The sequence below is a fragment of the Mobula hypostoma genome, chromosome 2 (assembly GCF_963921235.1).
Source record: "Mobula hypostoma chromosome 2, sMobHyp1.1, whole genome shotgun sequence".
Taxonomy (NCBI): Eukaryota; Metazoa; Chordata; class Chondrichthyes; order Myliobatiformes; family Myliobatidae; genus Mobula; species Mobula hypostoma.
In genome coordinates, this window is record NC_086098.1 from 59,721,961 (window position 1) to 59,746,360 (window position 24,400).

Below are 24,400 nucleotides of genomic sequence, written 5' to 3' on the forward strand. Positions count from 1 at the left end.
CAAAATTGCCAATTCATTCCTCTAATATTTTCGTGTATTTGCTGATGTTCCTTTGTCTCATTTGAAACACTTGGCAAGATGCAGTGGAGGGTCGGAGCAATTATTAGTCATGGAAGTCTGCTTCTAATTCTTCACAGATCTTCAAACTACTACAGACTAAGTTCAAATCATAATGCACTTTGAGCAGTTGTTACAAATTCTTTACATTTTTTCCCTTGTCTGTTTCACTTACTTGCTGCCAATCTTCACTACCAGATTGGGATCATCAATGATTGCCGGATTCTCTGCAAATTCTTGATATGATACAGAACGCCCCATAAACTGTTCTGCAAGAACAAAATCATTTCTATTCTTAGTCTTTCATACCATTTTGCAGTAAATTGGCCTTATTTTGTTCTAATTATATTCTTTCTTGTAAAAATACTGTATAATTTATGTTTCATGTTTTTATGAATGTCTATTTGCTACATGCCTGAAATTCTGCGGCAAGTTTTTCATTACATTTGTGCATACATATACTTGTGCATATGAGGACAAATTCGACTTTAACCAATAATACTACTGCAAAATCATAAGACATGAATGCAACTTCATCCATCTACCCAAAAAATTCAAGGTTTCCTATAGCAACCTCATTTCTTAAAACATCGTGGCTTTTCCTTAGTTATTCCACATTGCTGTGAACAGCATTCTGAGATGTTCAACAATTACCACATTCATGTGAACACATGCTTATTTATGTGCATCCACTTTAAAATTTAAAGTAAATTTCAAAATCTTCCATTACCATTTCCAATCTTGCCCAACGTCAAGACCAGCTCTTAGATGTTCTTTTCCCAATTCTTTTGACTCCAGCAGTTGGTCTCACAGTATTTTGAGTCTACTCATCTTGCAAGTTTGATACCACAACACTCAACATGTAAACTCACCAAGTACTATACAGTTTGAATGCTGCTTGCTCTGAATGTACAGAGCCATTCCAGTTTTATTGGCTCTGTTCACTGTTTCCAGGCTTTAACTAAAGATGTTGAACATCCATTCTGCTATAGATTCTAAAGCTTCATTCAATCTCTTGCAAAACAATTGCCACCACCATTCTTGCACCCAGAACTTTACACTTGCTGTTGATAACTTTCTTTGCTCTATCTACAAACCAGAATGGACAATTACAGTGGCCTGTTGATTCTGGAATCTGGAGCAAAAACCAACAGTTGCAGGAACTCAACAAAAACTGCTGGAAGAGCTCAACCCTTCCTCAAACTTGTTCCATCTGCCCTTCATCTCTCACAAATAGTTCCAAACATCACCTTCCTTACTTAAGAGTCTCATACTTTTGGCCTCTGTATCTCCACTTATCACACACCAGTTTCTGTCTCAACTTTCCCCCATCACAACTCCATCCGCCAATTTTTCTCCTTGTCTGCTTCCATCCATCATCCACCTGCCTCCATATCCCGTCAACCCCTCCCCCATCCCAAACCTACACTCTCATTGATCCACCTATCACAAAACAGTCCCCCATGTCATCCTTCCCTCTCTACTCTCAGTCCTCACCCTAAAATGGGACAATTGATCTCTTTCTTACCACTCCCTGCCACCTCTGTAATTTCTCCAGCCATTTGTTTTTTTCTGCTGGACATTTACTGCATGTTTGTATTTCAGAGTAGCCTTCTCCGAAGTCTCCAATTTTATCTTCAAAATCGTAACGCCACTGACACAGACGGGAGTCAGTAATAGCAAGAAAAGTCATGGGATCCAATTTAGCATGTTCCCAATCCTGTTCCACATTGACAACTGACAAGCAATTGAATGAAACAGGATTTAAATGACAATAATAAAGTCACCAAATATTATTTTTTAAAATTCAAAGATATTACATTGATAAAACCTGATACAAAAAAATGTTTAAAATAGTCGACAGCATAAATGTTTGATTTCATTGAAGAACAATGAATTTTTACTCTGAAATAAGACATTTTGTCTTTTTTTAAAAACTTCATTATCAGTCATATAATTTGTCCAAGTTTTATCATAAAGAAAGATTGCTTATTTCTTATGATCTTGCATGAGCATGCTATATTTGCCTAAACATCAGCCACCTCTCAGACTTTGACAGCTTTCTACCATTTTTTGAAGATTAAGCAGAGTGACAGTGTGGATTTAAGCCCCACCAGGAAATGGGTTGAATGTACTAAATTCACTGAAATAAAACTCTGCTCTCACAACAGGAAATAAAGCCTCAGTTTCAACAAAATAAGAAAGTATTATTTGACTGATCACATACGTTTTCACCGCAAACCAATATAATCTATCATAAACTGTGCCCACTACATTAATTTTATGAGGGACCTGAACAATGACAGGCAAAACCTACAAAACAAATCTCTGAAATTTCCTCCTTATCCCCCAAAGCAATTAGTGAAAATCTAAATCCAATAGCACAAGCTACACTCATCAAGCCTGAACAGCTGCACTCCCCAGATGATTCTGTAATCTCAACAGCACAGGATCCCACATTGGATCATTAATACCTATGTATTTCATTACATTCTTAAGTATGTTCTTATCCACATATCCTACTGACTCATTCTAAAAGACATTAAAGATAACGTTGCCTTAACTAATTTTGATGGGAGCCTCTTCCACACATCTCACATGAAGTGCTCCTCCAATTAAAGTTCAAAGTAAACTTATTATCAAAGTATGTATACCATACAGAATCGTAAGATTCATTTTCTTGCAGACACTCACAGGAACATAAATAAATACAACAGAATCCATGAAAAACCATACATAACAAAGGCAGATGTCTACAGGCTGTGTAGTCGAGTTCTGCGCTGAGGCAAGAGAACCATCCATGCCAATCCAGAAGCACAATAGTTGTGGCATTTGACCCAAGACTCCTGCACCTCCTGCCTGATGGTAGTAGTGAGAAGAGGGGGAGACAGGTCAAACGCAGGAAGAGAGGATGGACAGATGGGGGATCTTCGCTGGCATATAGTAGCGGGGCTGACCGCTGCTTCTTTTTCTGCTCTCGGGTCTCAACTTTTAATCTGGCTTGAAGTCCGTCTTGGCAATGGATGATTTTCATCCACTTCAAGATGCTGCAACAGCATCCCTGAGTCAAGTTCGCTGAATCAGAGTTCATGTAGACAGTTCAAAAGTATGTTTCTTAAAAGGGAAATCACAGGCTGCAGATTGCAGCAATTGTAGTTCAGAAGAAGTACATCTAGTGGTTTTGTGAGCTGCCTGCAAAATGTCGTCATATATCAAAGTGCCATCTTGGTTAAAGACAATCAGAACAGCATAGCACAGGAACAGTGCCTTTACCCACAATGGCTGTGCCAAATATGATACTGAATTAAACTCTCTCTTCTACTTGTACATAATTCATATCCCTTACTTTGTACTCAACAAAAAAAATTGCCCCATACATCTTTAAACATCACTCCTCTCACCTTAAATACATGCCCTCTAATAGTTGATATTTCTTCCTTGGGAAACACATTCTGACCATCTAGCCTATCTATGTATGCCACTCATAATTTCGTAAACTTCACTCAGGTCCTTGCTTAAGCTCTGCTGCTTTCACAGAAAACAAGGCAACCTCTCTTTTGAGCTAATCCATATCCCTTCGAAGGCCTCCACATCCTTCCAGTAATAGGATGACCAAAACTGCGTGCAACAGTCCATGTTCAATCTAACCAATGTTTTGTATAATTACAACACAACTTGCTTACTCTTACACTCAGTGCCCTGACCAATTAGGCCAAACATACCATACATCTTCTTTACCACCATATCTATTGGGTGGCCACTTTCAGGAAGCAATGGACTACAACCCAGACCCCATGATTCCTTACTGCTTCAAAACTGTTAAAGCTCCTGCCGTGAATGGCATGCTTCCCATTTACACTAACGTCTCAAAGTGCAACAACTCACACTGGCTCAGTCTGTCATTTTGCCACACGTACTGACCTGAATTCTGCTGTATCCTTTGACAGCACTCGTACATTGTCCACAAATCCCACCTTTGTCATCCACAAACTGACAAATCAACCCATCTACATTTTCATCATCACTTATATATATCACGAACAATGATCCCACCACTGATCCTCAAAGAACAATACTAGTCACAGAGACCGTCAGAATAACATCTCTCCATCATGACTGTCTTCTCTGGGCAAGTCAATTCCAAATAAGGCCCCATGCATCTTAATCTTCAGTATCAGCTTACCATGACAGACCTTGTCAAATGTCTTACCAAAGTCTACCTACTAGCCAACACTCATCAATCGCCTTCATCACCTCCTCAAAATAACTCTATCAAGTTCATAAGACATGCCCTGCCCCACACAAAGCCATGCTGACTGTCTGCAATTAGGCCACATATTTCCAAATGTCGTCCTCAAGAACCCTGTCTGACAGCTTTCCTGCCACTGGTGTGAGGTTCACTAGCCTACACTTCATGGATTATTCCCTCTTCCCTTTTTGAACAAAGTAACAACATTAACTACTCTCCAGTCCTCTGGGACCTCTCCTGTGGGTACTGAGGATAGAAAAATCTTCATCAAGGCTCCAGGAAACTCCTCCCTTGTCTCTTTTTATAACTTGAAACAATTCTCTTCAGGTCCGAGGGATTTATCCACTTTAAGGATCTTTAAGAGCCCCAGCACTACCTCTTTCTTGATTTCAAAATGTCCTAGCATATTACCATACCCCATACTGCTCTCACTACCCTCCCTCTCCTTCTCCATAGTAAATACAATGCAAAGTACTTGTTTAGTACCTCATCCATATCCTTAGACTCCAAGAATAAATTCTCTCCTCTATCCTTGTATGGTCCTATCCTCTGCTGATTTATCCTCTTGTTTTTAATGCAGGTACCAAATGCCTTAGATGTCCTTATTTAATCCAACTCGCCAAAGACCATGGCCTCTTTTGGCCCTTCTAATCTCCTGCTTGACTTCTTTCCCATTTCCTTTGCACTTCTGAAGCCCTATCTGATTTTAGCATCCTGAACCTTAGATGTTCCCTTTTTCTTTTTCACTAAATTCATAACCTTTCTTGTCACCCAAGCTTCTCTTACCAGCTTTGTTCTTCCTTATTGGAACATACCAGTGCTTAACAGGTATTTAAACAATTCCCCCAGGTCATACATGGCATTGTCCTAATTTACACCCCCCCCCCAGCTTCTCTCTAATGATTTCCTAACTTGACCGAACCTAGTACTCCCCTGCAAGGTCCAGACTGATCCTTATTCAAAACTATCTTAAAACTGAGTGTGACCACTTATCCCAAAATTGGCTCCCAGTAAAATACCTTTCACCCTGCCTGTCTCAATTCCCAAAACAAATTCCAGCACAGTCCCTTCCCTAGTAGGCCTTTCCAAACAATATCTTTTCAAGAAAACCTCTTTAATGACCCTTGGAAATTCTGCCCCAACTAAGCCTCTTACAATAAATTGTGCAGTACACAAGTCAGAAATATCTACTGTGAGCATCTAAATTAAAATAATGAAAATACCTAATTAAATTTGAGGCTCTGATATATTAAACTTGAATTGTTAAAAGCTTCCAAGAGACTAAAATGCAAGAAATGGTGAAGCTGCCCATAAACCGACAAATAACAAATAGCATGTCATTTTAATTGCTGTTGTCCCCAGGGGAAGAAAAAAAATGTCCTCATCTGTTTTGGCCTGTATGTATCTTCAATCCCATCAATGTCACAAGCTAGTAACCTAAAGCTCATTTTTGACCAACAAAGAAATGGGCTTAAGCAACTCCCACAGGTCACAACATGCTATTGAAGTTGAGGGTTCACAGGCATGTATATGAAACTGACATATTTTAAATCAAGTCTCAACTGTGGATTATACTGGTTCATTTGGCAAACCTGAAAACAAAATAACACACTTAACAGACCGAGCCTGCATTATTTCTGTGACAAACAAAGATTTGGGCCCATAAAGATTTTACCATTTGTTATTTCTTTGTCGTCATTTAGCCCACCACAGAGTGAAATGGCAATGGTTGGCAAGTCCCCAATAGTGTCAGAGAAACTGTCAACACCGCTGTCCATTCCAGAGCTTCCTACTGACTGCGGTGACTGACTTTCTGAGTGCACTCCCTGTTCAGAGCCATTTCGACCAGCTGTGTTGTTATCACTGCAGACGAAACAATTATAGTATTTTAGAATTCACATCATGACTGAACTTCGAAAGGAACTTTACACATTCATGGGAATTACCATTTTGGAAAATAAAGTGCTGCAACTTCAGGGTTCATCTCTGTGATATCATCCAGGTAGACACCATCCAGACCCAGGTGACGACTGCGTTTATCTGGGGGAAAAAATGAGAACGAAGAATCTGTAGAATAATTGTGGGCTTAAATTTCCCTAAAATTTAACCAAAGTGAGACATCAATTTCAATCTTATCAATTCCCACAAAGTCCAGTTTATTTCTTTTAAATAATCAGATTACTTTCCACATCTTCATCAACAGCTACAGTGAAAAAGATATCTTGACAGATGAAAACACATTTCATTAAGATAAGTTGCTTTCAGCCGTCAGACACTAATCCAATTGAACAGTTAATCATGCTGAGTCAATGTACTTTTCCTATCACCAACCTATTATCATCACACAAACATACATTTATAAAATATAGCTTACTGAGTAGAGGAAAAACAAAGGAAATTAGAGAGGAAAGAAACTGCTCTTTTGGTCAGGAAATATATTCATTCTGTTGTGGGAGCTGTATAAGAATCCAAAATTTTTCAATGCAGTCCAAAAATAATTAGTAGGGCGAGACCTTGCCTGCAAAAATGCCATACAGGAAGTAGACTTTTAAGTAAATGTACAGCTTCAATTTTTTTGCTGCAGATGTGTAGGAGCCTTGTAACCTCATTTTCTTGTTGCTTATCCCAAGCTTAGCATGGACTGGATTCTGTAACTAAACACCCACATATCTAACAAAAAGCTTCATTTACATTTCAAATATCTGGGCAGCTTATCTGCATTTCATCTGCACTGCTTACGTATTCTGCCGATGTCCACTCATAGATTCTCAACTGCCAAGAGGAAGCATTTTTCAAATGGACGACACTTATCACAATTCAGAATTGAATATGACAGTTACTAAAACTTGATGCCAATGACTCAGAGCTTCAAACTATCCTAAATTTCCCAAGTGCTTCTGATACCTGAATATGAACTAAACTGCTCATTTCCAGTAGTGGAAAGTCACAACACAAATAACTTAATTTAAAAAGTAACTGAGGCTATTATCAGGCGGCCTATCTTACAAAAGAAAACTCTATGAAATAGCTGATCCAAATGTGACATTCTTACCTTTCTTCTTGGAAGGTGAATCAGTTTTACTGACTTGCTTGTTCTGATTCTGAGTATTGTTCACCTCCCCATTTTCTGGAACCATAGGAGCAATTGCAGTAGAGGGTTCATAGTGCTCTGAACCACACATGAAACTGTCCACAGACTGAGGCATCATTCCACCTGCTGTTAAAGGCTCAGGTTTCACTAATGGAGGAGGAGTTGACGAACTGTCATGAGAATTTACGAATGGATCACTGTTGATTACCCTGAAGTGAGTGTTTCCTGATGGAGTTATGTTTACCCTGTTAAGATCTTCCACCTTTTGATGAGGAATAAGCTGAAAAAGTATTAATATTTTGTACATTTATCTATTTACACTGATTAACAAATATTGTCTAATAAATGACAGACGTAGTTTTATTAACAGTACATCTACTCATCATAAATATATGTATAATGTTGTTTGGCAGCATTTAAAAACAACAGATTTTATGGGAGAAGGAGAGAATGCAGAAACACAATAAAGAGAAAACGAAGTATAAGAGGAAAATAAATCAATGTCACTTATCTCATTTTTCTTCCAACCTATATGTGGCCACATTCAGCTCTGAAATGAAATTGTATCAGCTAATCGTAAAGTATCATACTTTATAACATTAGACAGAGTTTGGTATAAATGATGCCTGATGGAAGTACAATTTAAACTCCCTGGAGTGTAAAGGTGCTAGCAGGTGTAGTAAAATTAAATTTGAGGAGAAAAAACTTGCAGAGAAATTCAAAGGGATGTTATGGTACTGCATAAAATCTTGGGCTGGCACAGGGAGTTAACAAAAGTCGGCCAAATTTTCCTGTCCGTAACAAACCATCCACGCTTGCCAGTGGTTATAGAGCAGCGGTCCCCAACTACCAGGCCGCAAACCATGTGCTACCAGGCCATGAGGAAACAATACAAGTCAGCTGCACTTTTCCTCATTCCCTGTCACGCACTGTTGAACTTGAACATAGGGTTGTCAACAGTCCTGTATTTGCCGGGACATCCCGTATATTGGGCTAAATTGGTTTCTACCATATTTCCCCCCCTAAGGTAGAGCTTTCCTATGAAACCTTTCGTGCCAAAATGACGTGCAGCGAAGAAGCAATTACCATTAATTTATATGGAAAAAATTTTTGAGAGTTCCCAGACCCAAAAAATAACCTAACAAATCATACCAAATGACACATAAAACCGAAAATAAATAACACTAACATATAGTAAAAGCAGGAGTGATATGATAAATACACAGAAATAAAGTAAAAATAATGTATGTACAGTATAGTTGGGAAGATGAAGGCAAAACCGATTTGTGGGGGGAAACATCGGCACGTACGCACATGCGCACATCATATGCGCACGTCACGCATGCGCACACAGGTGCCCGCGCAAGGCTTCATGGTCATGGTAGTCTTCCCTGGGGTAAAGTGTCCCGGGATTTGACTGTTACTTCTGTCCCTTATTTGGGAGTGAGAAAGTTGGCAACCCTAACTGTAAAAGACATGTTGAGGTGAGTTTAACCCTACTTGAACATCATCCCCAACCAATCGGCCGGTCTGCAAGAATATTGTCAATTTTAAACTGGTCCGCGGTGCAAAAAAGATTGGGGACCCCTGCTATAGAGTACATTCAAAGTAACAAATTCCTACAAACCTATCAATGACTTTTTTTTTTAAAGTTAGAAACATCAGAAGATATTTCTTTTAACAACTTTTTGGAAGAATTTAAAACTATAATATTTAAAAATTAATACAATAAAATTACATGCTTCCTTTTTCCTTACAGCCATTCCACTCCATTCAAATGAGTAGTGTCACTGCCCCGCACCAGATTTAACCTAAAGCGTGTCAAGTGGATTCCCATAGTCAAAGCCACGAAACTATGACAACATCGAGCTCTGAGGCTGCCGCCAACAAGAGGTCAGCCACCAATACTGCAAATTAACTGCTGTTAGGTTTGGAACTATGTGCACAAGCAAGCGGATAATGATTTGGTACTATTTCCCAAGGATTTCTGGAGCAAACCAGTGGAGCAATTGCTGTAGAGGTTTCAAAGTGTTATGGCATTGGTATTTCTCTGAAAAATTTGTCAACAGTTCCACAAATCTGCAAATGAGAAAAAAGTAAACCAACTGAAAGGGTCTTTTTAACATGTGATTTATAATGAGAATACAACAATGGAAGGTTGTTGAAACAGAGTGACACAAGACATTTGAGAGGGAAGTAGATAAGCATTTTAAAGATTTTCACTTTCAAGGTATATGGAATTAAGGCAGAATAGACAGCAGCAACGAAGAAATCAGGTGGTCAAAGCAGCAGGTATGGAAGTGGTCAGATGGAACAAAAAGCTTGCATTTACACTGGGATTTCTGTGACTCCACATCAATGAACATAAATGGATAACAGACCAAAATAAATCAAATGGCCTTTTCTCATTTTTGTATTCTTATGAGCAGCATTATGAATACGCTTTCACAATTACATAATCTCAAACTCCTTCCCTGATACCTTGGCAGATTGAGGTAGTTCTCCCCAAGCCCAGTGCATTTGCGTATTTATATTTTGCATCCCTCGTTCCGATGGCTTGCTGACCAACTCGGAATCGCTGTTAGGCGTAGGAGGGTGGAACCTTGAGTGACTGAAAAATAATTAAGCAAATCTTCAATGGAAACTTTTATAAAAATGAAAAATAAACAGCTACCAGTGCACTACCACAGATTAAAGACTTGCACAATATAAATTTACACTTATGTATTTTAGCATGGGATAGATAGAAGATTCAGCTCACAACTTTTTAAAAAAGACATCTTTCTTTGCTACTTTTAATTAACCCAACCCTGCTTTTCTCTATTAATACAACTGGATACTTACACTATACTACACTGGGAGTTTTACTTGGTTCAAAATGAACATTGACATTCTCTATGTTATGTAAAAGAGATGATTTCCCATAATTTTTATGCTTATAGACTGGAATATTTTGCATTCATTTCATGGGTAAAAAAACTTCAGTTAGAATATATTAAGTACACTAATTATCTGTTAAACATGATGAATTAGTAGTTAGTGACTACTAATCAAATAAAAGTGCACAAAGGTGATAAGAATCTCATTAACCTGCTCTTTAAACAAGTAATCATTTACGTAGATTAGAAGCTCTAATGACTGTATGAAGATATCTTTTAACCAACATTTCACTTTCAAGAATAGCTTGGGAGATGAGGTATGTTTACAGGCAGAGATATTGATAGATTTAAGTAAAATGAACAAATCCCAAAGCAACGAAACATGCGTAAATAGCGTGCTTTTGTAGCTGACCTTATAAATTATGAAACTTCTCATGCAATAAATATTTATTCTATTTCCCTGTTCTTGCTGGGTTAAGATTCAATGAACTTAACGTCTGTTGGATTGATGTTGATGGGAACAAAAGTAGTTTTTCCCAAAGGGGATTATTCTTTTTCTTAAATGGAGATATCCCAACCTAATCAAATCCCTTCTCTCTGGAGCATGGAGCTCTGTGATGAATGTGCATTAAACAAATCCGCCATTCTTTAAAGATGATTTAAAAAAAGGGGTCAGCATTCATCAACAGCAACCATAGCTGTAGAAATATTTATGCTTTCTTTAAAGAAATCAAACTACATAAATATGTTGCAAGTACATTCAGAAACTGATGCCTTGTGGGAATAAGAATGTTTGTAAAATGATTGAATTCCTGCCTTTGTTCCAGTGTTTAACCTAAACCTTTGCGTGCTGAAAGGCAGATTTGTCCTCCCTCTTGATTCAGGTTGATGTACATCTCTTATTTCTGCTGACAAAGGAGACAGCCATTTGACCCATTGAGCCTAGACTAGATCTCAGGATAATCCCAAAAATCCCTATTTATATGCCCATCAACTCCAACGCAAGTCTCTTACCACCCAAGTACACTTGGGATCACTTACAGTGGCCATTTAACCAGCATGTCGATGCAATGTGGGAGGAATCTACAACACCCAGAAGAAACACATGCATGTTCTTCCTTTGACTGCAAACTCCACACAAACAGCACTGGATATCAGGACTGAACTAAACTGCAGGAGCTGTAGCTGCTGAGTCACTGAGTCCCCCTGATAGAGGTTTCCTTAATCTAATTGTAATCCTGAGTTTAACATTGTCCTTATTTCCTTCACTATCATAGTATAATCTCACCTGCCATCCAAAACACTGTTGTATTACAAACATTAAACCTTCTATCTGCCAATGAGTTTATTCGAAATAGGGTTGAGCATTACAACATACTCATAACCTCATTCATCTTCCTGGCAAATGCTGAATGATGCTGTAAAATAAAATTTATAAAGCTTCACTAATTTTTGTTTGGCTCACTAAACAGCTCTAGCATTCAGTCTGAAACTTTAAACAAAAGCTAATGGCATGAAATTATGTGAAAGGCAGCATTACTACAGAAGATTAAAAGGAGTGGTAGTTTAGAGGAGCACCCATTGCCTTTCACAAACCACGAAATCAATAAAACAACTATTTGACTAGTTAAATGCATATTTAATCTTCAGATGTATAAACAGCTCTCAGGTAAATATATTTGACATTGGTATCACAAGGTCCTGCAATGCCTATTTAAAAAGGGAACACGTACGTATTGTAAGCTTCCGAACTGAACTTAAACTTAATTTAGAAGTTTTAAGAGAAAAGAAAATTTTAATTTAAAAAAAAAATCACATTCACAAACACTATTATTGCAAACTGATGAATGCATTAGTAGCATCACAAAGGCATGCCTGCTGGGATGTGCAGTAGCAATCTTATACCTGAGCATAGATGGGTAAAGAAGCTCTGGTTGTGGACAAGAGCTAGACAAGCCTCCAGCAACGGTAACCGAAAGGTGTGATGTCAATTGCTTGCTTTCTGCAGGCAGACTGGAGTTTTGCAGTGCAGCATAAAAAGCAGAATTATTTACGTTGCCTGGATCTTGCCGAAATATCTGAATGCAGAGTGTACAAATGACAAGGACAACAATGCAACCAGCTGTGACATCATCCCTGCATTACACTCGCTGTACCGGCAATTCAGAACATGAGCTGAAATATTCAGAACTGGGCAAACACAGCACTGTACTCCTCTAAAACTGTAATAATATTTTAAAGCAAAGCTGAGTTTAGCAGAATTAATCTTATAAAGTGTGATAAATTTACCTCATTCACAAATAAATATTTATGTCACTAATAATCAAAATCCATTAATATAGGTACTCTTGTAACTATCACAAAATATCAATGATTTATTGAGTTTAGAAATCTTTCCAAGAATTGCCAGATATGAATAAACATAAGAGATTCTTCAGATGCTGCAAATCCACAGTAACACACACAAAATGCTGAGGAACTCAGCAGGTCAGGCAGCATGAGTGGAGAGGAATAAACAGTCAACGCTTCAGACTGAGACCATACCTAAACTGAATTGATTACCACACAACTATTGAGGGAGGTAGAGCTAAAAAGACTACTTTCTGATGTTGGTTCAGTGAAATTCACTATTCCCAGATTGTATTTTTCAGATGGTTTTGGTTAAATTCATCTAATTGCTGTGTTTTCTCAGTGACTATTATATGAGAAGTATTCAGTGATGAATTCAGCAAACATAACTAACTTTGAAAAAGTCTTTGTCTTTCATTGAAGGATTGTGACATTATCATCACGAATAATACCTTGTTATTAGTTTAGCAACCAAGACATCTTTTGCCATCAGAATGACTTGTTTACCTTTTGACTTCTAACATGACATTAATCTCTTGATTGAGTTAACCATTGCAACTGCTGTCCCACTAACCGTTCTGATATTAAGTAATATCACTAACTATCTTTAAAAGAGCTGTGATTTAAGATTAATAATTTTCTGAAAATTTGGTTGTCTGAGTAGAAACATCCAAGCTTAAAAAATTGGGCCCATTTCTTTAAATGGGACATTTTAGCAATAAAAGTAATGCACATTATCCTATGCAAAGGCAACATAAGTTTGCTCATTTCAAACAAACATCTTTCACAATCCTCCAGCTTTGATAATTTAAGCATATTTTAGCCGTGTTTGTTGTTTCTTTGAGCTTCTTTCTTCAACAAACAGCAATATTAATGCGGCCGCCTCCATTTTAGAATTGTTCACCATCACCTATATTGTGCCGGTGAACAAGAGTATTAAGATTAAGCAGTGCAAGGAATTAACTTTCCTAAATAATGGCTAAACAAGAATTCATCACCTTTGCAATCTCATCTTTAACAAACTGAAGAAACTTCTGTTGTTTGCCATCAGAAATATGAAAGTTGTTTGCTGCAGAAAACATTAAGAGGACAGCAATAACAGCTAGTGCAGGAATGAGTCAGAAGCATCGAAAAACTCAGTAAAGACCAATACCTGTGTCTGGATGAACATTCTGTGTCTGAATAAGGATGCACTTGAGAATGAGTTATGTTAACCAAGGTGCGGTTCTGCACTTGTAGGTCACTCTGCATATGTGTTGAATTCCTGGGAAAGGAAAAGCAAAGCACCAATTAGCAGGAAACTTCCAAAGACAGTTCATAAATTGTTCTGAGAGGAGGAGTGATTTAAAAGCATAAATTTGCACTTAAATCAACGGACAAGTGTGTGGACACCCATATACCAGTCTGTCCATCATTATTTCCCTGTTGAAAGATAAACTCATAATGTTACAACAAATCAAATAAAGTGACAACTAACATCAAAAGTACCAGATTTCAACATCTACTATCAGAGTTAATCTGCAAGGTAAAACCTTCCACATCGGTGACATGGCATTGGTACAAGAAGGAAACTAAGGTTTAATTTAACCATTTCCTGAATTAGATATTGCAAGGGTTTTTTTTTGGCTTCTTGATTATCAAATTTCTATCACAGAAAACTATATGTGCATGTATCGCTCATAAATAAACTCTGAACAGGATGTTGATCAACGGTTAGGACAAAAAAAATGGCACTGGGAGGGTAATATACTAAAATGGAATACAACTTGGATATCAGATAGAAAACAAAGTGAGAATAAACCCACTGCTCAGGTAGGCAGGCTCTGATTAGTGAGGTACTCCGGCTCAGATCTCAGCTTTTCATCATCTATTCAACATTTTAGTTGAGAACATGACTGCATTAAGTAGGTAGAACTCTGAGTGAGAAAAAGGATGTAAAAAGGCTTCAAGGGAATCCAGAAATCAGAGTGAGGAGGCAAAGTCAGATGACAACCAGAATTATCATTCTTTCTGATGTTACTGTCATTTAGGATTGCCACATCTATTACTATTGTTTTCTTCTGTTCCTTGTCCAGTATTGCTATGTCTGGTTGGTTGGTCAGTACCTGCTTATCGGTCTGTATTTGGAAGTCCCACAGGACCCTAGCTCTGTCATCCTCCAATACCTTCTCAGGTGTTTCCCATTTGGACTTGGGAGTGTCCAGTCCATATTCAGCACTGATGTTCTTGTTCGCAATTCCTGCATCTTGGTTGTGCCGTTCAGTATATGCTGTTCCTACCTACATCTTGCACCCTGCTACTATGTGCTGGATGGTTTCAGCAGATTCTGTGCACGATCTGCACCTTGGGTCTTGTCTGGTGTCAGACCCCTGCTTTTATTGCTCTTGTACTCAGCACCTCTTCTTGTGCAGCCATGAGTATCACCTCTGTGCTGTCCCTCAGCCCTGCCATTTCCAGCCATTGGTAGGACTTTCTTATGTCAGCCACCTCCGATATCTGGCAATGGTACATCCCATACAGTGGCTTGGCATGTCGTGGCCCCGGATCCTCTGATTCTGCTACACCCACTTCCATTTCCATGTCCCCTGCTTGCTGTCTGAGGCATTCTCCTAGCAGGTCATCCTTGGGGGCCATCTTCCTAACGTATTCATGGATGTTTCGCATTTCTTCCAGGCCTTGACACCTCCATGCCCCCGTCCTCCTTTATTCTGGCGGGTGTACATTCTCTCAACATTGTACTTTGGATGGAATCCTCCATGTATCTTAAGTAGTTTCCAGGTCTTGATGTCAGTGGCTTCCATTTCGTTCCTTGGCTAGCACTCTATTGCGGCTGGGCATCTGTTGACTGGTAGGATGAATGTGTTGATGGCTCTGATCTTGTTCTTCCCATTCAGCTGGCGTTTTAGGACTTGTCTCGCTCTTTGGAGTAACATGGATGTTGCAGCCTTCCTTGTGTCCCCATCGTGGCTCTCAAGCACCTTCAGGATGCCCAGGTATTTGTAGCTATCCTGAACATCTGGTATGTGGCCTTCAGGTAACTCGACTCCTTCGGTCTTGATGAGTTTACCTCTTTTCACTACCGTCTGCCTCCACTTTTCCAGTCCAAATGGCATCCCAGTGACTCTGCTGTACATCCTTGTCAGGAGGATTAGTGAGTCAGTGTCTCTTACATCTCTGGCATAGCACTTGATGTCATCCATGTACAGGAGGTGGCTGATGGTTACTCCACTCTTGAACCTGTATCCATATCCACTCTTTAAGACGACCTGCCGGAAGGGGTTCAAGTCTATGCAGAACAGCATTGGAGATAGTGCATCACCCTGGTATAGTCATAGTCATACTTTATTGATCCCGGGGGAAATTGGTTTTCGTTACAGCTGCACCATAAATAATTAAATAGTAATATGTAAATTATGCCAGGAAATAAGTCCAGGACCAGCCTATTGGCTCAAGGTGTCTGACCCTCCAAGGGAGGAGTTGTAAAGTTTGATGGCCACAGGCAGGAATGACTTCCTGTGCCCCACTCTGTGTTGCATCTCGGTGGAATGAGTCTCTGGCTGAATGTACTCCTGTGCCCAACCATATATTCCACATATGATGGTCACTTGTGCTATTGGCTTTGAGGTAACTTCTAGCATTGTCCTCCAATGGCCTGTTGAGTTCATGATGAAGGTGCTTCATGTCTTGTTGACTTTGTACAGAGGCAGTTATTCCAGGATCCATGTGTGGGGCATTGAGTCATATGCTTTCTGGTAGTTGATCCAAGCTATGTTTAGGTTGGTGTGCCTGGTCTTGGAGTCTCACATGACTGCTTTGTCTATCAGTAGTTGGTGCTTGGACGCTCTGGTTTCATTATTAATCTCCCTCTAAGCAGGGCTCAGAAATTTACACACATTCCTTCAGCTTGGTGGCTACAATGCCTGATAGGAGCTTCCATGTTATTGACAGACAGGTTATAGACCAGAAGTTTGAAGGTGTTGCTTTTTGTCAGGATCTTTCATCATGGAGCAAAGGTAATAGCAACACCTTGCACACGGCAAGTGCAAGTTCGAACCTCATCTCAGGGCGTATCGACGCTGGCTGCTGCAACCAGAGAACAGATCATAGCTAAACTGGTGACTGTCAATCAACAAACTAGGCTCCCCAGACTTAGTGATAAAATTCCATCAGACCATGAGGTCTGTAGTCTCCAGTAGTTCTTACTTCTCTTCCTTCACTTACTAGACTTCTATCACTGTCCGTTATTCAATTCTCTTTGTTCTATTAATGCTTAATAAAATGATAAGTGAAGAAACAAGTTTTGCATCTCTTTCCTGACTTCCAAAAAAGAACCTTGTATTAAAACATCAAAAGCCAAGAGGGTCCACTATGATGGATGCCGCCTTTTTGAGGCATGTCCTTGTGAAAATGCCCTCAATGGTCAGGACGCTAGTGCCCGTGATAGAAGTGCTCTGCCTCTGCAGCTTTTGCATTTCACTCCCCCCCCAACACACCAGGTGGTGATGCAACCAGTTAGAATTTTCTCCAACATATATCTGTAGAAATAACTAATTTTGATAAAGGTACTGAAAATGGAGCAGACCAGCCTGGTTATATGATAATCTCGTTCAGAAAAGCTTGTTTTCTCATAAGCAGAATTAGATAAAGTGAAATTCAAATCCACATGCAAGATTCAGAAACCACTCCTTCACCCCTGAATGAACACTGAACCCGTGAGCACTGCCTCACTACTTTTAATCTATTTTTATGCACACATACATACACACGTTATTTATATATACACACACATATATACACATACACACGCAGTAATTCACTTTTTTTTCTCTCGATAGATCATGTAATGCATTGCATTGCTGCCGCAAAGTAAACAAATTTCACAACATATACCAATGATATTAAGCCCGACTCCGATTTGATATTTTGATCTTATGAACAGTGCAACACTGATACAGATTTTCATATGATTTACCTTTAAATTCATAAAGATATCAACTGTATGTTACTCTGTTCACATTCTGTAACACCTATGCATGCACTGAAAGTCAGCAGACATGATTGCAATCTATTTAGCATCAGTGAGGGAGGAATATTTTAAGTTGACCAGATCTTTCTGCAGTGAGGTGTTCTAGGCACTAAGTGGCGCCATGCTAAAGTGTTTTCATAATTTCATCTGTGTGGGCACGTGGCCAAGTGGTTAAGGCATTGGACTAGCGACCTGAAGGTTGTGAGTTTGAGTCCCAGCCGAGGGAACGTGTTGTGTCCTTGAGCAAGGCACTCAATCACACAGTGCTCTGAGACGACACTGATGCCAAGCTGTATGGGTCCTAATGCCCTTCCCTTGGACAACATCGGTGTCATGGAGAGGGGAGACTTGCAACATGGGCAACTGCTGGTTTTCTATACAACCTTGCCCAGGCCTGCGCCCTGGAGTGAAGACTTTCCAGGCGCAGATCCATGGTCTCGCAAGACTAACGGATGCCTTTATTATTATAAAAATGAAAATCAAAAAAATGATAGCTGCGGAAGCAGAAAAGCTCTGGAAATACTCTGATGGTCAGGCAGTTTGTAGAGAAAGAAATAACTGACCTTTCAGGTCATCAGAATTAAAACCTTGCCATGTATATATCGATGTTCACACGTACATCTATGTCACGGAAGCAGAAGAAACAAAGAATTCTACTTGTAATTATCATATTATCCTTTCAATCTTTTTCTTTCACATTAAATCTGTAGGCAATAATCATGTACACACAAAGAATCTTACATTTATGCAGAAGTCTGCCTGCTCAGTCTAATGAACAGCCAGATGTTTCAGTTCTTCCAGTTACATTTTTATTACTAAATGTAAAGAAAATTACTGTGTAGATCTATTGTTGCCCCAGGATCATGGGGTCTCTCTCTCTCTCTCTCTGTCACACAGCTACTTGTTGGCTGGTCTTGGACAACGTTCCCCTAGGAAGATGGACTGCCAGCACGTCTGCACTTCCCACTGAGCAGAGTGTTGCCTCCCTGCATGCAGCCCACTGTACTAACCGAATGGCTTTGACAAATGCTGAGATTATCCCCCACTCCCCTGCCACATCCATCTGGAGCCACCGGATGTTTGTAAATGTTCTTGGCATGCAAAACATGTAGATCATGTCAAAAAGCTTAAAAACTAGTTTTGTTATACTAAAAGAAACATTCACATAATCATTTTGAATTACTATGCCAACTTAAATAATGGAAATGACCAGAGTTCTATTCTCCCAGCAGCATATTCCCCCATTGAGTTGGGATCACTGAGACTATGCCAGACTGAACTAGGTGTAGGCTTCCCATCCGCACATCTGCAGAAGAGCTTGCTACCCCATAAGACAATGTGTGGAGTCCACCAGTGCTGGACAGCAACGGGGCAGAAGAAGTTACTGCTGCTGCAACTGTGGGCTCAGGATAATGCCAATGCTAACAAAGGATATTCCCAAGGAAAACCTGGGGTAAATCATGCTGTAAGATCTGCAACAGTTCCATACTCAAAAATCAAAATTGATTCAAGGTTCTTGAGGTACCTCAGACCATCAAAAAGGAAACCCACGAGGGCTGTTAAAGCTTCAAATATATACATGACATATGAAGTTGAAAGGTGACACCACATGATTGCTGCTTGATCCTCAGGACATTTAGTACGCAAGTGATGATCAACAAAACAAATACCAAATCTAATTTGGATTCAGCTCGCTTCTAAAATTAGTCACTGGCACCCTGAAGAATGAAACGTTCCCACATGCTCCACTGCACTGAGGGGAGAAGTCAGCTGTTGTGGAATTGTAGAATAGCATAACAGTGGAGATTACCGCACAACCTGCCTCAGACCTTTTTAAGCAGCTGCTCTAAAGGCAAAATGCTGGGAGAAGGGGCTGACACACTGGCTATATTAGCATATAGCCAAAGTCGCAGATTGTAGCATCGTTGAACCCATAATGTTAAGTCATTTCTCTCACTGCTGATGTTGCCTCACCTGATTAGCCCTTGCAGCATTTTCTGTCTTTGTAACACCGCATAAAATCTGTTTCAATGTCGAGAGCTATTGTTTTTAAACGGGATCATCTATTAACTTCGCATAGACAATAAAACCAACTGCTCTTCACCACACTGCCGTTACACTGTCAGGATGAACCACTGTCCCAGGAAATCTTTATACCCTCACTGTCTCCCAGTGAAAATGACTCCTGTCAACAAGCTGTCATAAAAGCATTGGAATAACCAATAAGGAAGGCCTTCACTCTTGTCACTTAGGGTCCGGTTGTTCCTCACATGAAAGGACTACAGCAACAATGCAGAACACTGAAGACCATCACAAAAATATTGTTTGGCACGGATCAGCTTGATAAGAGTACAATGTTTTGTTCATCCTCTTGATTCAGTTCATCAATCAGAAAAGAAAACATGCCAATCTAGCACAGCAGGAGGAACCAGTGATTCCAGACCCAGTAATGTGTGTGCTATTGACATGGTTTGACTAACCAGTGACTCCAGACCAAGCAACACAGGTGCTTTTAACTACCTCACAAGCCAATTCAGGGAACTATTGGAGAAACCAGTGTTGACATTTCATTTTTAGAAATAAATGACAATGCCTTTGAACTGAAATATTAACCCTATTTCCCTTTCCGTATACGAGACCTAACTTGTTAAGTGTTTGGAGCTTTTGTTTTCATTTCAGGTTTTCTGCATCTGCATTTTATTTTATGGGTGGTTAGGGATTGATAATAAAATGCTGAACTTGTCTCCCGAGAGTGAATAAATAAAATTCACCATGTCCTCGAGTGCATTATTTAGCTTCTATAATGCATTTCTAAACAAAATAATTTCACTGTCTAACAATCTCCAATTAACTCAGCACAACACAAGTCTGTCAAATCCATCAACTTCCGACTGTTGGAGATCACTGGCTATTTTCTGCTAAGTCTTCATGCTACCCATTTCACAGCATGACTCTTACTAAAACGTAGGCCGATCTTCTCTCCCGTTTTTCTTGCAGCAATTTTTAGGCATTTCATCTCTCCTTACTTGCTCGTCATTCTAATGAAACTGATAACTGCAGGCCAAGGACTTTAAATTCCACATTAAGTTTGGAGTTAACATTAATTGGCGTTAATGTTAGCTGTCATGTGGTTTCAACATAATTTTACACACTTTGGTTAAAGGACAGAAGCGGACAAGGAATTCACATACACTGGCCACAAAAATAAACTGCTGGAGGAAATTAGCGGGTCAAGCTGCATTGCGGAGGGAAAGAAATCATCAACATTTTGGGGTGAGGCCCCGCGAGAGAATTTCAACACAAAACATCAACATTTTCTTCCATAGATGCTGCTTAGCCTGCTAAGTTCCCCTAGCAGTTTGTGTTTTGTTCTAGATCACAGCATCTGCAGTCTCTGATGTCTCCAATTTCTAGCAGCTGTACAAGCGGCCAACAAGTTTGCCTATAGGCTGAGAAAATACATTTGGATTTTTTCAAATGTATCTGCTTTTGTTCTTGATGTATTCAAATCGCATACCATGAAGTTCCAGAAGAGCACAAAGCAGAGGAAGACTTGATTAAGGAGAACAGTGCAAGTTAAGACTAGGCAATTTTCAAAACCCTACCTTAAAAACAAATAGGAAATTCTGAAGCTCTGGTAGGATTTAGTGGTACGTTTCAGTTAAATAGTGCCTACTCCACTCTGTATTCAGACCAGCTACCACCTCAGTATAATAAAGTAATACAAACATGTAAGCAAGAGAGAAAGGGAAAAGGCGCTTCAAAATCCGCCACCTTTAGGTTATATACAACAGCAAAGTACCGGGCAAAAGTCAGTCAAAATTGATCCAGGCAAATTGCCCATAATTAATTTCTTCATTTGAATACCATAAGTATATAAAATCTCATCGTAACTAAACCTATAAATAACTAAGTACAGACCCAATGAATTACAATACTAATTGTTACAGCAGTTTTTGTACTGCTAAGAATCATTCAGGTATGTACCTTGGAGTCTCAGTGAATTCCACCTCTTCTTCAGAGCTGATTTCAATAGGGAACATGTTTTCATTCTCTGAAGTATCACCAACGTCATCTCTTCTCACGCTATCCAATCTCGATTTGCGTCTCCTTTTTCTTCTTTTCTTCACAGAGTTGCCGCTCAATTGGTTTTCAGGAGAACACGGTGTACAATGAATAGTTATAGATGCTTGCGACGTGACAACAGAATCTGGGTTTCTGTGCTTGCCAGCCAAGCATCTCCCCACCGTGGTCTCCATCAGTGCAGCACCTTCAGAAATGATAGGTGAGGTGGCCAGGTGTGACGGAACATTTACCTAGTAGGCAATAAATTAATATTTAAATTTAAGCAAAATTATGCTACAACCTACTATGGAAAATAGGACCAAAAAAAAACAAAATTGAACAGTGAAGATCAAATATAAAATTAGTTATATATTTTAAGCACAGGGCAATTAAACTGTTTTACAGTATAATTTAATATAGTATAATTTAGTGGGGCGCTTCGGGGTTCTTTCTTTCTTTTTAAATCTTTTTATTGAATAAGTATACAAAAAGGTAAGCCATATAGGCACTAATACACTGTTAGAATATAATAAAATTACAGGAGATATTAATACAAAAAAAATGATACAAACAATGTAATTTAAACATAATGTACCAAGGTAACATAATAGTATACTAATTTTTATATATGTATCAATAGAGAAAAGGAAAAAAAAAACCCCAAAAAAAAACCACCGTGCAACTAACTGAAAGCAAAGCAATGGGCTAACTTGAAACCAAACAGAGTTAAAAAACTTAAAATCACATCCTCAATCCCGACCTCCATTAAAAACAGTAAAAAAAAACAAGAAGGGTATATATTACATTAAATGAAAATATTGAATAAAAGATCTCCAGGTCTGTTCAAATTTAAATGAGTCATAAAGATTGCTTCTAATTTTCTCCAAATTCAAGCATAATATCGTCTGAGAAAACCAAAAAAAGGTAGCTGGAGCATTAAGCTCTTTCCAATGTTGTAAGATGCATCTTTTCGCCATTAAAGTAAGAAATGCAATCATTCTACGGGCTGAAGGAGAAAGATTACTGGAAATTTTAGGTAGTCCAAAGATAGCAGTAATAGGGTGAGGAGAGATATCTATATTCAATACATTGGAGATAATATTAAAAATGTCTCTCCAAAAAGTTTCCAGAGTAGGGCAAGACCAAAACATATGAGTTAAAGAGGCTATCTGCCCCGGACATCTATCACAAAAAGGATTAATATGAGAATAAAAGCGAGCTAATTTATCTTTGGACATATGTGCTCTATGAACAACTTTAAATTGAATTAGGGAATGTTTAGCACAATCATCCACGGGAATGATAAACCCCAATTCCTGTTCCCAATCTACCCTAATCTTATCAAATGGAGCTTTCCCAAGTTTCATAATAATATTATAAATCATAGCCGATGCACCTTTCTGACATGGATTAAGTTTAATTATAGTATCTAAAATGTATGTAGGAGGAAGCATTAGAAAGGAAGAAAGTATAGTACTTAGGAAATCTCTAACTTGTAGATATCTAAAAAAATGTATTCTTGATAAATTATATTTATTAGATAATTGTTCAAAAGACATAAGGGAACCATCTAAAAATAAATCCAAAAACCGTGAAATACCCTTAGTCTTCCAAATTTGAAAAGCACGATCCGTAAAAGAGGGAGGAAAAAATATGTTACCTAAAATAGGAATCGCTAGCCCAAATTGGTTAAGATCAAAAAATTTTCTAAATTGAAACCAAATACGTAAGGTATATTTAACTATCGGGTTAGACACCTGTTTAAGGCGTTTCAAATCAAAAGAGAGGAACCTAAAATAGAGCCAAGTGTATAACCCTGAACAGATTGTAATTCCAATGCTACCCATTTAGGAATGGATAGTATATCCTGGTCAAGTAACCAAAATTTCATATGTCGAATATTAATTGCCCAATAATAAAATCTAAAGTTAGGTAATGCTAAGCCTCCATCTCTCTTAGCTTTCTGTAAATGTATTTTACCCAGTCTCGGGTTTTTATTTTGCCAAATAAATGAAGAAATTTTGGAGTCGACTTTATCAAAAAAAGATTTTGGAACAAAGATTGGTAATGCCTGAAATATATATAAAAATTATGGCAAAAAAAACATCTTAACTGCATTAATACGACCAATCAAAGTTAAATATAAAAGAAACCATTTAGATGAAAGTTGAATAATATGGTCAATTAATGGTAAAAAGTTAATCTTAAATAAAGCTTTGTATTTACAAGTAATTTTAATCCCAAGATATGAAAAATAATTATTAATCAATTTAAATGGAAAGTTATGATATAAGGGAAGTTGTTTATTAATAGGGAAAAGTTTACTCTTACTAAGATTTAATTTATAACCTGAAAAAAGACCAAATTGTGCAAAAAGCTCTAAAGCAGCAGGGATGGATTTTTGGGGATTAGAAATATATAAAAGTAAATCATCAGCATAGAGTGATATTTTATGGGACTTTAAGCCCCGAGTTATCCCAGTAATATTTGGAGATTCTCGAATGGCAATTGCAAGAGGTTCTAATGCAATATCAAATAATAAAGGACTAAGAGGACAACCTTGTCGAGTACCTCGAAAAAGAGGGAAAAAAGGTGAACTTAAAGAGTTAGTACGGACCGAGGCCACAGGAGAATGATATAACAGTTTAATCCAGGATATAAATTTCGAGCTAAAATTAAACATT

General features: G+C 38.5%; 1 protein-coding gene across 9 annotated transcripts in view; it reads right to left on the minus strand.

The window, feature by feature from the left end:
• Positions 1 to 24,400, minus strand: part of lpin1a (lipin 1a) — a 128,034-nt gene that overhangs the window by 31,879 nt on the left and 71,755 nt on the right. For 7 of the 9 annotated variants that reach the window (XR_010016527.1, XR_010016526.1, XM_063037491.1 and 4 more), the window contains exons 4-11: positions 21,639 to 21,967; positions 13,779 to 13,889; positions 12,182 to 12,289; positions 9,879 to 10,008; positions 7,359 to 7,677; positions 6,253 to 6,346; positions 5,982 to 6,169; positions 233 to 326 (exon numbers count right to left, since the gene is read on the minus strand). Coding sequence is in view for 7 of the 9 variants with exons in the window: in XM_063037491.1 (XP_062893561.1) it covers positions 233 to 326; positions 5,982 to 6,169; positions 6,253 to 6,346; positions 7,359 to 7,677; positions 9,879 to 10,008; positions 12,182 to 12,289; positions 13,779 to 13,889; positions 21,639 to 21,967 (1,373 nt within the window). In the remaining 2 variants the exon portion in view is untranslated. The remainder of the gene's footprint in view (positions 1 to 232; positions 327 to 5,981; positions 6,170 to 6,252; positions 6,347 to 7,358; positions 7,678 to 9,878; positions 10,009 to 12,181; positions 12,290 to 13,778; positions 13,890 to 21,638; positions 21,968 to 24,400) is intronic. The other 2 variants (XM_063037448.1, XM_063037474.1) reach the window with 2 other exon arrangements.